Source organism: Indicator indicator, chromosome 7 (assembly GCF_027791375.1).
Source record: "Indicator indicator isolate 239-I01 chromosome 7, UM_Iind_1.1, whole genome shotgun sequence".
NCBI classification, from domain to species: domain Eukaryota; kingdom Metazoa; phylum Chordata; class Aves; order Piciformes; family Indicatoridae; genus Indicator; species Indicator indicator.
Genome location: NC_072016.1, coordinates 9,658,041 through 9,675,126, shown reverse-complemented (window position 1 = coordinate 9,675,126; position 17,086 = coordinate 9,658,041). Strand labels below are relative to the sequence as shown.

The 17,086-nt window shown below is 42.4% G+C and overlaps 1 protein-coding gene across 1 annotated transcript in view; it reads left to right on the top strand.

The window, feature by feature from the left end:
- The window catches only part of SORCS3 (sortilin related VPS10 domain containing receptor 3), a 306,703-nt gene that overhangs the window by 241,573 nt on the left and 48,044 nt on the right, over nucleotides 1-17,086 (top strand). Inside the window, exons 12-14 of the mRNA XM_054382068.1 lie at nucleotides 3,840-3,916; nucleotides 4,025-4,116; nucleotides 8,670-8,777. Coding sequence (XP_054238043.1) covers nucleotides 3,840-3,916; nucleotides 4,025-4,116; nucleotides 8,670-8,777 — 277 coding nt within the window. The remainder of the gene's footprint in view (nucleotides 1-3,839; nucleotides 3,917-4,024; nucleotides 4,117-8,669; nucleotides 8,778-17,086) is intronic.

Here is a 17,086-nt window from a genome sequence, read left to right as displayed (position 1 = left end):
TAAGTCCTCTCACTTGACACCACTGAAGTAAGTGTCTAGCCACTTGCTGAAGAGAATAGGGCCTGTAATCATGGCTATGCTAGGAGGTAGGAGGTATCAGGCTAGGAGGTATCAATACAGTCCAGCTTTTGAGGAAAAAAATCACAGAGTTGTCACAAAGCCTGTAAGGTGAAGCCTGGACTGCACAAGTGCCTGTCTTGTGCATTCAACACTATACTGCTCCAAGACTAGCAGCACTTCATCAACACTCTGTGTGGATCGTTGTTGTTGTGGAGTTTTCTGCACAATAGTGCTATGGCAGGTCACACTGTCTTAATGGCAGCCTGGTACAGTGCTTCATGTGGCACTGGCTGACCCACTGCAAGTAATCTGACAGCCATCACAGGACCTGTGTGCACACAGCACACATGAGGCATGAGGATGGGTGAGGCTAGCAACCAGACTCACAACTCCCACAGCTTCATGGGAGCTGCTGGGCTAAGAGCTTTCTGAGGAGCTGGTGCTATTGAAAGCTGGCCTCTGGAGCAGGTAGGCTCTTCACAGGGAGGCTCCTACATCTGCACAAATATGTGCAAATAGCCTAAGGGTTCTTTCTAAGGCTCAGTTTATCTCCTTTGTCCTGTTCAGCCTGGCTTTGGCTTGAATGTATATGATGTTAGCATATTGCTTACATGAATTTACATGTCTTTTTCCCCAGCCATTTCCATTCTCATGTCCTTCTGTGCTTCCATGTGTCTGCCAGACAAAGCTGGAACCTGCAGGTTCCCTTCATGACATTTATTATATCAACAAGGGAAACACCATGTGGTTTCAAGTTCGCTGATCCCGGCCAAATGGGATGAAATAATTTGATTTAAACCTCCAGATCTTTCTGTGCATAGCCAAGTGGAGTCATCGTTTCTGGCAGGTCACACTTGCTAGATGGATGCCTAGGAACAAGCACTACTCATGATGCTGTGATTGAAAAGGTTTTTGGTTTTTTTTTTCCTTTAACCTTTTAGGAAGCAAATAGAGGCATCAGGACAGTGAAATTTTAGGTGTTGATCTAAATTGTTAGTAAATTAGGTTCTTATAAAGCTGCCAATGCATTGGATGAATGCTTTCCCATTCTAACAATTAACCTTTAAAAGGCAGAATATAATTTCTGCCTTGCTTAGTACAATAAAAAGCTTAACCTATTGGGAATATACACATCTGTTTCCACTAACCAGATTCACAACAGGAACCTCTTGCTGTGTTGGTGAATGTATTCCAAGATAATCATGGCAATTTATCCTGACAGGCATTGACTGCTCAAACACTCTGTGTCTCTTTGCTTTACAGTGGTACATTTCCAGCAATGACTGGAAACTTGGACTCTTGGTATGAGGACAGAGATAGAATCTTGCAAAGGGAAGAATTATTTTTTAGTATCTAAATGTATAGCAGCCAGATCCTCCTGACTTGTTTGGGAGTCAGTTACATTTGGTGGGGTTTGAATCCCTGTAGCTGAAAAACTAAATGGAGAGAATGAAGAAATTAGTGGAACAGGTTTGCACAGAAAAACACACAGAAAGAAGTGATAGCAACAAAATCTTGCTTTTTTAACTCTCTTTCCTTTCCACAATCTTGAAATCCCTACTTGGAAGGCTGGTTTTCCACTAATGATGTTTAAAATATAAAGATACAAAAGTTAACATTTTTGCTTTTTCTAATTCTTGAGAATTTCCACTCATAAGACACTGGGCTAAACAGACCTTTGGACTGGCAGAGTATTTTTATGTTTGTGAACCTGGATGTCTCCACTGACTGTCTTTCTACATGATTGCCCATGGCAGGTTTCTCTTGTACATTCACCTAAATCAGCTAGTCACTCTTGATGGTGTCAGGGAAGGAGATGAGGTTGATGGAGTGTGTGATATTTCCTACATCCTAAGCACTGATGGAAAAATCTTTCTTGAATTGTCTTGCCTCCCTGAGCCAGAATTTTTTTCTTTTTGAAGGAAAAAAAATGACTAATTGGATTCCATAATGGTGACAGGAAAGCATGTCTGCATCTGGGTTTGAATGTCTCATTTTCCAGCACTGAATGACCATTTTAATTAGCATGTTTTAGTGTGTTCTTTTTTTGATACTACAGCTGTGTAAGAGTGGCAGCTCTCCCTTTGCTGGTTTTGAAGAAAAAAAAAAATTAGTTCTTTCTTCCTCATGAGGAAATTACACCTGCTTTAGAAACAAGTCTCATTTGGCAGGTATAAGAGTGGCTTGCTGGGCAAAAAAAAAAATCCTGGGCTTTGAATAAAGAAGTCCTGGATTTGACCACAATATGGTGGGCCATTAACACTGGGAGGCCTTCTGATGGAGTATCTGTCAGTGTTACATCTGCCTTCTTCCCGTGGGACAGATGTTCATACCACCTAGCACTGATTGAAGGTATGCTGACAGACCAGCAGAAAAAGCAATTCCTTAACTGTGGTAGTTTTTCCCTGAATCATTGGGTTCTTTGGGAAGTGGGGAGGTGAGAAGAAATTCATTTAGAACAGATCTGCATTATTCAGTGAGCCTGATGCTTGTGGGAGTTTTAACTCTGGAAGCTGAAGGAAGATGCTGAGCTCAGGGCAGTGTGGGGAAGAAGCTGTTAGGGTCTGTTCAAGGCTTGTGCAAACTTGTCAGATATTGGTCATCTCTCTGTTGCAATTATTTGTGGATGTTCAGAGGGTCCAGAGGGGTGGGGATTTAGTCCTAAATCATTATTTACTCTGTATTTATGTTGATCACTGTAAAATCTGAGGTTCTTTCTGCCATCTCAGATGAGGGACCTTGAAAAACACCTCTGAGCACAAGCTCTAAGCTGTGTCTTCAAATGATATTTTGCTGTGTTTTCCCTATACATGGTTGGGGTTGATGTCTGAGCTTTTCTTTGCCTGGGTTTGATATGTGACATGTCCATTCCATAATGCATAGTGAAGGCAGTGTAGTTCATCCCATAAGGCTGTCAGCAAAACAGTTTCCATCGTAATGAGAATGACAAGACTAAAATTAAGAATGATAGCAAGAAACCAGTAACTTCAAACTCACAATCTGGGACAGCTAGGTCAATGAAAACAATCAACATTGCCTGGAATGCTGTTCAGTCTGGTCTCTACCTCTCTGCTGCAGAGTTATTTGACCCCCTGTAGTTCTCTGAGCCATTCCTGCCCCCAGGTGCACACCTAAACAAATAAGATTCCCTTTGAGTAGAACTTTTATTTTATTACACCATAATCCTCATTAATTGCCAACCTAGGAAGCAGCTTTGTTTATCTGACTGCAGGTTCTGAGCTCAGTTGAATCAAACAGACTTTCTAGTCATGGGCTTCAGTGGGGCCTGAGTTTCACAGAGGTAATAAACTTACCCCTGGCAAAGACTGGCAGATCACAGGGATGGAACTAACCAGCCAGAGCACAAAGACTACCAAGTTTGGAGAAGAATGAGTATGGAACGGAACACCTGGTAGCTGGGGTCGGTGGCCACTCGTCTGCTGCCATTTTGATGATTTGTATGCAGACAAATGGGCATGGGCTTTTACACACAGATTTGGGGGTACATAAGTCCTTGCCTAGCACAGGCCTGCTTTTAGTGGCTCATGATTATGGACCATGCTGTCCATGGGAAAATAAGCCAACAATACTCTTTCTCCCCTGTGTCAATTTTCAAATGGCGCAGCTCTTGTAAATGAATGTGGCCACCTGGCTATGGTAGATGAGGACAGAATCAATGTCAGCAAAAAAGCAATGATCAGGCCAATTAGTTTTAATTTCTTGGAAAAAATTCAGTTCTGTCTTCATTTAAGAATGTCTGATGCTTGCTTGTGTTGCAGGCAACATTGGTTCTGAGCTTTCCTACACTGACATTGGTGTGTTCATCTCTTCTGATGGTGGAAATTCCTGGAGACAGGTATGTTTTGCAGAGAAAAGGAAAGCAGGGAGCCTTTTACCATTCTTCTTCTGCATCTTCCTTACCCAGTGGAGTGGAGCACTCATGCAGTAACTGATTTGTTTGCAGATCTTCGAGGAAGAATACCACGTGTGGTTTCTAGACTGGGGAGGGGCTCTGGTGGCCATGAAGCACACATCAGTGCCCATCCGACACATGTGGTAAGGAAACTTGTTACTTTGAGAAGGTTTCCTGATGGCAATAAGCTGGCAGAGACTGATAGCTCTTGCATCATGTGGTTGAGGTCTGCTACAAAAAGAGCAAATGAGATCTTTCTTATCTGGGTTTACATGTCATGTTGATTTTGCTGATTAATGTGATGATTATTGTACAGTTTTATAAATACACATAATCAGCTACATATATCTCCGAGCCGTAGGAGGGGAAGGATTATATAAATCACTCTTTGCACTCATGTACTATGAGACTTCAAGTGGGGTTTCTTTCCAACAGACACATATATACAATGAACAAGAAGTCCTCCTTTTTGCTTCAGGTGTTTCTGAGAGGATGTCCCCCTCACTTCTGCTTTGCCTTTACACAATTTAGTACTAAGCTGGTAAGACAATTAAAGGAAGTAAGACAGCTAAAGGAGGGGAGAGAAGGGCAGTATGAGTTGGTAAGGACAACAGAGAGATGTTGCTAAGATTGCTGTGTCCTATAGGATTTCCAGAGATGCATCAGTGGCAACTGAATAGCATTGGAGGTAGAATAGGGCAAAATGATTTTTCAGTTAAAGATACTATTTTGGTATAAATGGCTTATAACAGTCTAAGCACTAAAGATATTGCTCAAAATTATCCTATTCTTTGCCTTTGTCCCTCTCACTCCTGCACCAGCTAAGCATTAGAGACAGTCATTCTGAAATTCAGAACTAACTTTGTTTAGAGCAAATGGATGTGTTAGCATCACCTTCAGCCTCTAGTCTTGAGTGAAAGACTAGAGCAGACTGACCTGCACAGCTTCTAATATTGTTCAGAAATGAATTACTTAGAAATATCCTTCAGAGGCAAGGTTTGTGTTCCTGTCTGCAAGATTAAGTCATCTCTCATCTTGATGGTGCTAAGGGCATGCCTGTCTCATGCTCCTCGTGCAGAACAGGAAACGTGGCCTTCAGTCAAACAGGAAAATAAAGCAATGGTGTTTGGCAGCAGTGATGAGGTGTTAAGGTCTCCTCTACCTGAGTCATTGTGGGACAAAATCCTTCAGTTAAATTACAGTCATTCAGTGGTTGGAGGCCTCAAGACAGACTGTCTTTACACATCATAAGCTAATGTTCCAGAGATGTACTTTAAGAACATTAATGGCTACTTTTTCAATATGGAAAGCTTCTGGACTTTATATTCCTGACCTGACAAACTCTGGGATGACTACACCGTAGATTTCTGTTGAAGTTTGAATATGTTGCATTTGAGCATATTTTTTACCACCTGAGCTAAAGAAACAACTACTTGAGTTTTGGTGTAATGGTGGATTTTTAACCACAGGATGTATTGGCTCATATTCCTTAGGCTTTTTAATTTTTCTAAGATAGGGGAATCAAATGTTCTCTAAGAGGTCTGTGCCTCTGTGTGGAATTGCAAGCAAGCCATTGTATCTACAATGAGGCTTGCAATACTTGTCTTGCTTTCTAGTGTTCAGGACACAGATTGTTTGATTTATCATAAGCAAGTTTGTTTCAGTCATCATTTAATATACATTATTTTGCAGAGTCAGGTCCAGGGGTTAGTCTAGGCTAGCTTTCTCTTGCCAACAGCCTCCATAACCAAACATACAGAGGAGAGTAATAGCAGGGTAGATCCATAATGATTTTCCCAGAAGACTCCAGCCTTCTGTATATGGTTAGAATGCATTATTGTGTGACCAGAAACATTTGCCTCTGATAGGTAACTCAGTAGTTAATGCCTGAAGTACCCTCAGGAAAGAGGACATCAATACCATGTCAAAGTCTTTAGACCAAACCAAGTGTGAACCAAGGCAGAAGTGTGTGTTAGCCAAGGGTAGGTGTCACCAGCAGTAGATATATCAGGCTGTGGCAAGTTTGGCTCTGAGAGAGTGAAGGGTGAGCCACTTATTGAAAGAGCCTCAAGTCATGTATTAAACATTTCTTACTTTATTATGCAACTCAGGTCTAACTGTTTTAGTTGTGTCTTACCTTGTGAAGGGCCTTTGGGTGTAAAAAGCCCATTACATATAAGTGCCTTTATGTAGATAGTGGGAAAGATTTTGTCACAGGTTGACTTTCAATTGGAGCTGAGAGCCCCATTCACCTTTGTTCACTTTGCAAAGTTTCCTTTCAGATGTTCTCCCTTTCCACTAGGTCTTGTGGAGACTATGTGCAGTACAATGAGTGCCTCACCCATTCTATTCAATGAGTAGTGATTTAGAACTCTTATCCATACGCTCTGTTTTCTCCAAAAGTTTACCCTTAGGGGCTTTGGAATTTACTTCATATTGCAGGCACCTGTTTTATGGGCAGGAGTGGACTAGATTAAAATATGCATGTATATCTATTAGAGCTCAGGCTGAGACATTGTACAGTAAGTTTCATCCTGGAGAAAAGAGGGGTGGATAATTGAAAAGTCAAGAAAACTGTAGCTAAGCTAATGAAGCATGCTGCTCCCCAGAAACTGAAATGCTGTTTAGATAGATAAGCATGCAAGCAGAATAGCATACAAATGCACAGGTGTATGTGAAGATATATACATTTAAATAAATAGATTGAGGACAGATAATTGTTTTATATGCTGTTGTCCTTCTAGCTTTCTGTCTTTGGTCTGTAGTCAGCTTCCTATTCTGCTAGATTTGCACTGAGAGTCAGGTGAAGGTGTTTTGCTAAGTGCTGTGGGAGGCAGATATTAAGGGAATGGTGGCTGCAAGCCTTGGCTTTTCACACTAGAGATCTGAGAATGGTGCGGACCATTGTTTGTAATATATATTACACTGGCCTCCTGGTCTGTTGGTGGCATCTCAGATAATGTCCCTGAGAGGATTCAATTTCTGGCAAGACCCTTTTGGACAAATCTAGGTGCTCAGATGCAGGTGTGTACACACATGAGCATCCTCCCCAAGCTTGCTTTGCCTAGAAATTAAGGCAAACTTCTTTTTTATTCTCAGTTTAAAAGGGCAAATATTTCCTGCCATTCAGAGAAGAAGCTTGTGCCATGATTACCTCTTTGGTAATGCCCACGGAGAGTAATCTGTCAGCCTTCACAGCCCAAGTACCTCACAGAATTACAGAGAATTCTTTAATGACACTGCTGGGGAAGGGTCAAATCATTTTAGAGCCAATAAACGTCTGTGTTTCTCTGTTTGTTCTTCCTTTGCTGGTGTAATTTGGACCTGTAATTCTGGGCAGAAATCTCGTGTAGGGAGTCGGGGGGCAGTGAGAGCTGTAAGCAGTTGTTTTCAGAACTGCTCATGGGCAGCAGCTCTGGGAGTTGGATGCTGACAGCCTGCAGGTTGCCTGCCTTTTCTACTGCAGTGTGCACACCCTCCTCTGGCTGTTTGCTGCACTGTTGTGGCAACAGGCTGGTAGCTCGCTGAGGGCTGGGAAGCTGAGAGCTGACCGAGGTCCCTGGGACAGCAGGGCAGAATCTCGCATCCAGGGTTCATGCCACCACTCCCAGCTAGGAGCAGGACAGCCAGGAGCAGCCCCAGCACAAGGGACAAGGCTTGAGACATCAGCCTGCATGACACACTCGTGACCAGGCTGTGTCAGTGGAGCTCCTGGCCTATGGATGGCATGGGGGGAGGCCAGGAGGGAGGCTGGGAGGGGTCACTAAGGCAAAAGCCACCAGAGTCCTGACCCAGACTATTTGATGATATGGTCACTTAGACTGTTCATTCATCTACTCCTTTGCAGTTGTCAGAGACAGAGAGGTTGCTGGGGCACAGCTGAGAGCAGGGTTTGCTAACCCTCCTCTGCTAATCTAGAAGTCTGTTGTGCTAACTATAATTCATCCAAGTTCCTGTCATCTGGGTTAGGATACATGTGCTCCTTGATAAAAACAAAGTAAGGTGCACAGTGGTTGTGGGTAAGGACAGTTGATCAAAAGCCACTGAATTACCCTGGCTTGTCACTAACAGTGTGAACATGCTCAGCCTCCAAGAGGGGAAATGCTTTAATTGTAATTAGCATACAGCTTTGCTTTCCAACTGTGCAGGCAAAGAGCACCCAGACTAACTACTGACTGTGGCTCTGTTTAACCTCCACCCTCCACCTCTCTGTAAAATGAAGAAAAATGTCATCACCTCTGAGATGACATACCCCCCAAAAATTAAAAGGGCTAGAAACATTGTAGCTAATGCCATATGGCATTGATATATGCATGGGTTGAAATTTCTCATGGTGTTGACAGCAATTTTCATGTGTTCAGGCCAGGGCTGCTTACACTCTGAGTGATGCCTCATGCCAAGTACTGTTGCAGATCCAAAACTAGGACTTGGCAGTGCCCCTTTGATCCTTTGAGGTCTGATGTACAGCTGGATCAAGTCTATCCATGTCCTTATTGTCATTGTTTATACTTTCTAAGGCTTTGATCCTTCACAGTACACCAAGAGCGTGAATTAGTGGGCTGGGAAATGGCAAAGATTAGTGCTTGCCTATAAATCTAGCTACTGGAGCTTGCAGACCTTAGCCAACATTTAATTGCTGCAGTTGCTCTAAAGTAAGCCTTTTTATGTGTATAAATCTTGTCTGTTTCTATCCCAGGGTGAGTTTTGATGAGGGAAGATCCTGGAGTAAATACAGTTTCACATCAACACCACTTTTTGTGGATGGATCCCTTGTAGACCCTGGCATAGAGACTCAGATAATGACGTAAGTACAGCACTTCTTAACTCTTTTAAAATGTGATGGCAAAAGGTATGCTTGGAGATCCCCAAATGCATTGTGAGCCTCATGATAGGAGATGCAGCATTGTGCAGTGTTGCCTGAAGGCATGGTGCTGTTCTGTAGCTTTTGCTGATAGTGACAGACCATCATGTGGACTGTCCATGTGTCATGTGCCCGAAAAAAATCATGGAGCCATACTCTTCAAGTAGTGGCAGAGGAAAATGGTCCCAAGGAGAGATGGTTCCAGTCTGTAGCTTGGTAGTTCAGATAGAACAGTAGGTAAATCTGCTTCTCTGGGGAGTGGTGTACCCCTGGTTAGGTTACAGAGAAGTTGTGTTATCACTGTCCCTGGAGGTTTTCATGCCTTGGCTAGATGAAGCCACATCTGCCCTGATCTGCCTTGTTTGCCACATCTTCTTATTTGGAGTAAGAGCTCAGAGTAGTGACATCCACCATAATTCCTGCTGAGATTGTGTTCCTTGGATCTGGTGGCCCAGGGACTGCAGTGCTTTTGAGAGACTAGAGATTTGTGTGGTTGCACCTGATGTCAGTTCTGTGCTTACTCCAGTAGTGCAGCTTGACTGTCTTTTGAAATTGCTGCTGGGCACGAATATCCCCAAACCTCATTGCTTGCTATCTGCATTGTGGATTGTACATCTGGGTTTAGCTCAAGCTAAAGGTGAGCATATGCATAACTGAGCTCAGAATAACCTTCCTGGTCTGGGCTGTAATATGCTATAATTCACCTATACCGTGGAAGGAGGAGCCTGGCACTGAAGGTGCTTGGGCCTTCCTCTTTCCAAAAGTGCTGTAGTGCTACATAAAGCTGTTGAAACTGGTGGAGTAGTGTTGGCCCAAGAACAGGACAGTATCTGATTTTAAAAACCAGGGAAGAGTGGGAACCTTTGAAGTTCAAAGGCACCTTTAAAGAGTCATCCAGCCTCTTGCATAAAGCAGATCAGAATGCTCTGCTCTGGGATTCTGAACAAAGGACTAGATGCCTTCACTGCTTGCAGAAACGTCTTCTTACCTGTATTTTCTCTGACCTGGCTGAAACAGTTTTCTGAAAATGATCAGAAAGCAAGGTAGATAAAATGCCTTGAACTGAGGGATACCTGCAGTGGTTTGAAGGGGAGTGTCTTTGCTTAATTGTATCTGACACTGAGTTGTCCCAACTCAGGGACAGGAGGTGCAGTATATATTTCACATTACTGTTGGTTTGCTTTTCCTGCCTTCTGCCCCTAGAATCCCTACAGATTTTCACTACTTGCAAGACAAAAGAGATTCAGGCCCAGTGTATTTTCTTCTGGGCTTCAGTCCATCTGCCTACTTACACATGGCAGAAATGAGTAGGTGGATCTCATTGCTGGTGTCTCAGGTAGTGACAGACAGAGAGCAGACTGCTGTGTTTGTTTGTCACCGTAGTCTGAGGAAGCTTGGAGCAGATAACAGTTATGTGTTCTGGGCATTTCTGCTAGTGAGCTGAACTTATTCTGACAGGGTTGTGTGATTTAGGTTGGTATGCCAGTCAAAAAACCAGACCTACATCAGCAGAAGCAACAGTGGTGAGGAGCAGTCTGTACTTGCAGTTGAGATCACCTAAGCTGCAAGAAAAGTCCTTTAGGAAAATCCTCTTCTGACAAAAGGTCATCTGAGCTGTCTTCTGTGCCACCTATGTCATGACAGAAGCAGTGTGTTGGTGTTTGTTGTGGTTTAACCCCAGCACTAAGCACTACGTGGCCATTCTTTCACTCCTCCCCACTCAGTATGGTCAGGGTGAGAATCAGAAGAAAAAGGTAAAGCTTTGTGACAGTTTGGTAGTACAAAGAGAACATTATTGATAACAATAAAAACTAATGAAAGGATGTATAAAGTGAGTGATGCTGTGATTATATGATGCATGATGCAGTTGCTCACCACCTGGAACTCAAAATGCAGTTGGTTCCAGAGTTGTGATCCTCCCTCCCCTCAGCCAACTCCCCAATTATATATTGAGCATGACTGCCATATGGCATCCAATGCTCCTTTGGCTAGTTTGGGCCAGATGTCCTGGCCATGCTTCCTCCCAGCTTCTTGTGAAAAATAACTCTATCCCTGCCAAACCCAGGAAAGTGCTGCAGTCTTGGGAGGATGAGGACGGTGTAGCCAACTCCTGTATAGCTCATCTATATTGCCTGTGCTAAAGTGTCCTGGAAAGACCAGGAGAAATAATCATGGTTATCTTGCAGGGCTATAAAGCATAGCAGCAGCACTCTCTAAGTTTGTTTCCCAAATAGTGCTGGGCTAGAATAAGGCAGCATTCATTTTTATGGCACAGATAGTTGTTGAGATTTTATCAGAGTAGAGGTGGCATCAGTTGCTGGTTTTCCTTTACTTCAAAACCATGCCTTTGCTTTGACTTTTTTCTTTATAAAAGTGTAGTACATGTTTGTATAGAAGAATATATCTGTGCATCTGCTGTCTTGCTATCTGTATTGCCTCTCTTTTTGCAAAGAGTAAATCGTACCAGCATGTGATATACCTGTTAGCCCTTTCACAAGACTCTCTCTACTCCACTATGGTGAGACCCCACCTGAAGTACTGTGTCCAGTTCTGGAGCTCCTATTATAAGGCTATGGACATGCTGGAACGTGTCCAGAGAAGGGCCACCAGGATGATCAGAGGGCTGGAGCTCCTCTCCTATGGAGACAGACTGAGAGAGTTGGGGGCTATTCTGTCTGGAGAAGAGAAGGCTCTGAGGAGACCTTATTGTGGCCTTTGGGAAGGGGGCCTACAAGAAAGCTGGTGAGGGACTTTTTAGGGTGTCAGGTAGTGATAGGACCAGGGGGAATGGAGCAAAAGTAGAAATGGGTAGATTCAGTTTGGATGTTAGGAAGAATTTCTTCACCATGAGGGTGGTAAGACACTGGAACAGGTTGCCTGGGGAGGTGCTAGAAGCCTCCTTGGAGGTTTTTAAGGGCAGGCTGGATGTGGCTCTGAGCAACCTGATCTAGTGTGAGGTGTCCCTGATCTAGTGTGAGGTGTCCCTGCCCACGGCAGGGAGGTTGGAACTAGATGATCCTTGAGGTCCCTTCAAACCCTAACAATCCTGTGATTCTATGATTCTAAGACTGCCGTGACCATCCCTTTGGGGAAATGCCAACCCCCAGCTAAAGATTAGAGCCTGCATTCTGTTCACTGAGTATTTTTCTCCAAATGCAGCAATGATCTGTCACTTTCTTTATTGGTTAACATTGTGATTTTCTGTGAAATTTTGGGTTGTGGCCAACATGTGCTGCTTTACAACCACACGTGTGCAGACACACACACACATACATGCAGAGAAACAGTTCCGAGCTCAAATAAATCTGCAGATCATTGCCTTCATTGAAATCAATGGAGCTAAGCAGTTTCAACTAGCTGTGGATTTATCCTATTTATTTTAGAAATCAATGCAGTTTGCTTTTGAGATGAAAGATGCCTTTAAAATCTAAGGTCATTGTTGCTTATATCTCAGATGGAGAATGTCGGAATGGAGTTACCTTGCTGAATATTATGCATCAGCTTTGTTGAGAGCTGACTCTTTCATTTGAAATCTTCGTGGGCATACTGTTATTGCTACTGTTATTGGTATTGTTTTTATTATTACTGTCATCATTAGCAATTTTTAGAACTATTCTTAATAGGCTGTAAAAGCCATACGGAGCAATTTCACACAATACTTGCCGTAAATGTTTAGAGAAATTCCTACCCACAGCATTAAAGGGATTGAGGAGGAAAAAAATCAAACCCATTTAGAAAGGCCATATGTGAACCATTTCTATGCAGATCACTGAAGTATTTCTTACCCATGAGAGTTTTAGTGAACTCATCTGCAAGGGCAGTGTAGGATCAAGCTGAGCTTGTGAAAGCTTTGGCTGAGTATAAATAATTTTTTTTGTTGCTACCGGCCATGCTCTGAACCAAGATAACATGTGATGGTTGGAAGTACATTTGTGATTGCACATAGAAATCTCAGTGAGTTTATGAAGCTAATGAGAGGAGCACAAGGATGTGGGGTTAGCATCCCACAGCTGACTATGGGATCAGTTGGTACGCTGAAAGAGTTGAAGCAAGTCTGAGGCAGAGAGACCAAGACTGTGCTTATATTTGTGTACTGCCAAGCCAGTCAGATTAGTGACTTTTCACAGTATCACAGCACATTAGAGGTTGGAAGGGACCTCCAGAGATCATCAAGTCCAACCCCCCTGCCAAAGCAGGATCACCCAGGGTAGTCCACACAGGAAAGCATCCAGGTGGGTTAGGAAAGTCTTCAGAGAAGCACACTCCACAAACTCTCTGGGCAGCCTGTGCCAGTGCTCTGTCACCCTCACTATAAAGAAGTTTCTCCTCATATTGAGGTGAAATCTTCTGTGCTCAAGCTTGTACCTGTTGTTTTTTGTCTTATTACTGTGCACCACCAAAAAGAGCCTGGCCCCTTCCACTTGGCACCCACCCCTCAGATATTTATAGACATTGATCAGATCCCCTCTCAGTCTTCTCTTCTCCAGACTAAACAGCCCCAGGGCTCTCAGTCTCTCTTCATAGGGGAGATGCTCAAGTCCCCTAATCATCCTCTCCATTGGATTCTCTCCAGCAGTTCTCTGTCTCTCTTGAACTGGGGAGCCCAAAACTGGACACAGTATTCCAGGTGTGGTCTCACCAGGGCAGAGTAGAAGGGTAGAAAAACCTCCCCAGACCTGCTGGACACACTTTTATTGATGCATATATTTCAGCTAGTATTTCAGCTAGTGGTCTCAGCTGATTCCTGTTAGGGAAAATTTCCTCCCTTGATTTGCATCCAAGTGGACCGTGTTCAACTATTTCCAATAAATAATATCCTGAGGGAAATGTGTATTAAATAGTTATTATACTCCAACTATTATTAACATATTGCATTATTAACAATATTTTCATTATGCTATCTTATTAAAATCTGTATATCAGTAGAATGATGTCTATTCTCAGCCTTCATTTTGTGGCACATCCTGTGAGGGGGTCTCTAGGCTGTAGGAAGCTGCAACACTTTTGGCACAGAATTTCATACCACTTTATGGCTGTTACATGAGCAGTAGTGGTCTGTGTTGTACGAGCATCCTAGGCTTTGGGGATCTTCTGTGCTTTCTGCTCTGTATACACATCCTAAAATAGTCCTAAAGAACTTAGTAGTGTGATAAAATCTGTAGATTTGCATGTAGGGGTGTTAAATGATTCTGAATATTTTAGTGTACTTTGAATTGGGAAATGCTCTTAGTGTGAAATGGGACAAGATGTCTTGCAGATGTCTGTTCCAACCTAAATTATTCTATGATTTTGTTATTTCATATGCCTATAGGGGTACAACAATGAATTACTTGCTTATAAACATAGCTGAATGGCCTCTACTAAGAATGTAGTTTTGGGACACAGAAAAATATCATGAGTCTGTGTGAGCTGGTCTGACTTGGAGCTACTGGCTAACCAAAGTGAATCCACTCTTCCTTCTTACATTACTTCTGCAGTTTCTTTCACTACTGTTTTGACACTCATCTCATTTGACAAGGTGGTCAGTTTAGCTCCCTTTGAGAGGTGCATACCAAAGTGTATGGCAGTGTTTGGTGAAGAGTCCTCCAGAAAAATAACTCAAATGCATAAGAGCAAGGGGTTAGGCACATTCTGAGGTCTTCCAATGAGTACCTAGAAGACACTAACCTTTTTGAAATCTATGGTTTTCTAATTTCTGTCCTGTAACCCTCACTGGCACCTAGTATATCTTCTAATGGTTTCACATTCTAATGGCTCAGATCTAACATTTTTGTGTTGACAAGCCATATGCAAGGCATGTTACTTGCTCAGGTAATTCCTTTCCTCTGTCCAGCAGGGGAATGGAATTAGATTGTATTCCCCTTTTAGGCAACTGTCATATATCCTAACAAAAGCAGTATTTGCTTGAGAGAGCTGCTAGTCTGTGTCATTCAAATCAGTGATTAAGATATTTTTGTGGGTCCAGAGAAGAGCTTTATGTTGTTCCAGCTCTGACTCATAATTATTACTCCTGTCACTTCATCTCCTGTGTTAGCATCCCTTCAAACTTAATAAAGAGAAATAACATTTTTGCTTCAAAGCCCACAGTAGGCTAATTATATGTGTGTGTGCGTGCAGACACTCATTTATAGATGGAGATCATTAAGTTTGTGCTAATAAATATATATTTATGTAGACACACCCACATGTGTGGATAAAAATATATGTGTGTTTCTATGTAAGTGTATTTAATGATCCATATATATCTGTGTAAGCATCATTAAGCATTAATGTTTTCAGTGAGAGGATTTAACACAGGCTGGTCTGCTAGCATTGCTGTGACTGCTGTCCTTGGCTATGTGTGTGCTAGCAAATGTTCCTGCTGGTAAATTAAGAGGTTATGAGCCTTGCTTGTTCTAACACCTTCTCGTTTACATGGCCATGCATCTTTACCAGAGGTGAAGTAGGAGTGTTTTTCTTCCAGGAGACCCATAAAATTACTGGCAATCCATCACTGGGTGGCAGAAGAGTCGGGTAGAATGAATAAGTAACTGAGAAATGTTGAAAAAGATGAGATGGCTGCCAGGAGAGTTTTGAGGTGAGGAAGAGAGCATTAACAGCACAGGCCCTGCTTGGTCAGACTAGAGGTCCTCTAGCTCAGTTCCATGTTCCAACAGGGGCAAATAGAAGACACTAAATATTTATTTATTTAATGCATATTTATATATGTATATTTAAATATTTTAACATAGAATTTATATATGAAAAGATGCTCTTGTAGACTTCTCCCATTTACAGAGATCTGAAATAAGGTACTTTCTTCTCCTCAGTATTTTTTGTATTCCTAAGACATTCTTTTTTTTTTTTTTCCTATTTTTTCCCCCCTAAAACCCTTAAAAAATTTAGCAGTCACATTATCATGTGGCTAGGAGTTCCATAAGTTAACTTTTATTCTGAAGAACTGACTGACTTGTAGAAGATATCAGCAAGGTATGTGCAGGTATGAAGGCAATGTGCACAGATTCTGATTAGCACTCAGCAGAGATTCAGTAGATTGTGTATGAGAGAGGGGCAACACCTTCCAGGTCCAAGTTCAATTTTCTATCACTTTCTGATAAGGTGACTATCATCTTTGGTCTTTAACGAAAGCAGCATTCTCTGCCTTCTGCTCAAATCTTGCTGTCACATTTAAAAGCTGATACAGGAGAGAAAATTACAAGCTGACACAATGTTGTTGAAAGATTCTGTCTCCTTGGGAGCAGGGAGCTGTGCACCTGCTGCCTCTAGGGGTTCTGCTGAGAAAAGTACATCGAAAATAAGTGATGGAAAAGTGATAGTGCCTTTGCTGGGATGTGGTCAGAAGAGCTGGGCCAGCCTTTGCCCTCCACAGCTGCCACAGCTACTAGCAATCTCAGCAACTGAGAGAAGAGGTGAGTCGATGGCAGAAACACCAAGAGATTGTTTTTCCTAGAAGGAACTCAGATTTATGTCCAACATGCATAAAGAAAAGGGACAGAGTTCCTCAATTGCTATGGCCCAGCAGAGGCCTTCAAACTCTCCTGCCGTCGTTCTGGTCTCTTTTTCATTTCACTCTGAGAAAAAGAAACTGTCTGAAAAAAAAGAAAAAAAAAATCTTCTGCAATTTCTGTTGCTGGCTGCTGAGATGAAGAGGGAACCTAGAGGAAAGATTGCACCAGAGGTTTCTAAGTCCAGTTTGCAGCTTGCAGCAGAAAACAGACAGGGTCATGTACAGGGGCTGTGGTGGTGAAGGATTCTGAACTCCTATTTATCTTCACTTCTTTTGAGACCCAAGGCTGACCAGTCAGCCTGTGCATGCTGTCAGGCCTACCAAAAAGGAAGTGCTTTTCAAAGGTTAGGGGACCATTAGATACCTAGAAAAGATTGGTAGGTTTTAATTGTGGGCTTCATTGTGGCTTTATCTCACATTTAATTTTTTCTTTGTCAGTTTGTGATGCAGATATCTGGCATTGTTCTTTGCTATTGTTGTAGGGTAAGGGAAATCAAGAGTTAATAGCTATAGATTTTGCTCCAGGGCTCTGATATGCCCTTGTGAATTCATTGCACTGACCTCACTCGTGGGGCTGTGCAAACTGCAGTGAGTAAACCTATATAAGGACTCTCCAGAACAGAATCCATGAAATTAAAGTGAATAATAGAATCCATGAAATTAAAGTGAATTTGTGAAAATAATGACTGCATACAGAAAGAAAAGTATCATTTAGTCTTTGATCTGAGAACAGAAATTGCAAATA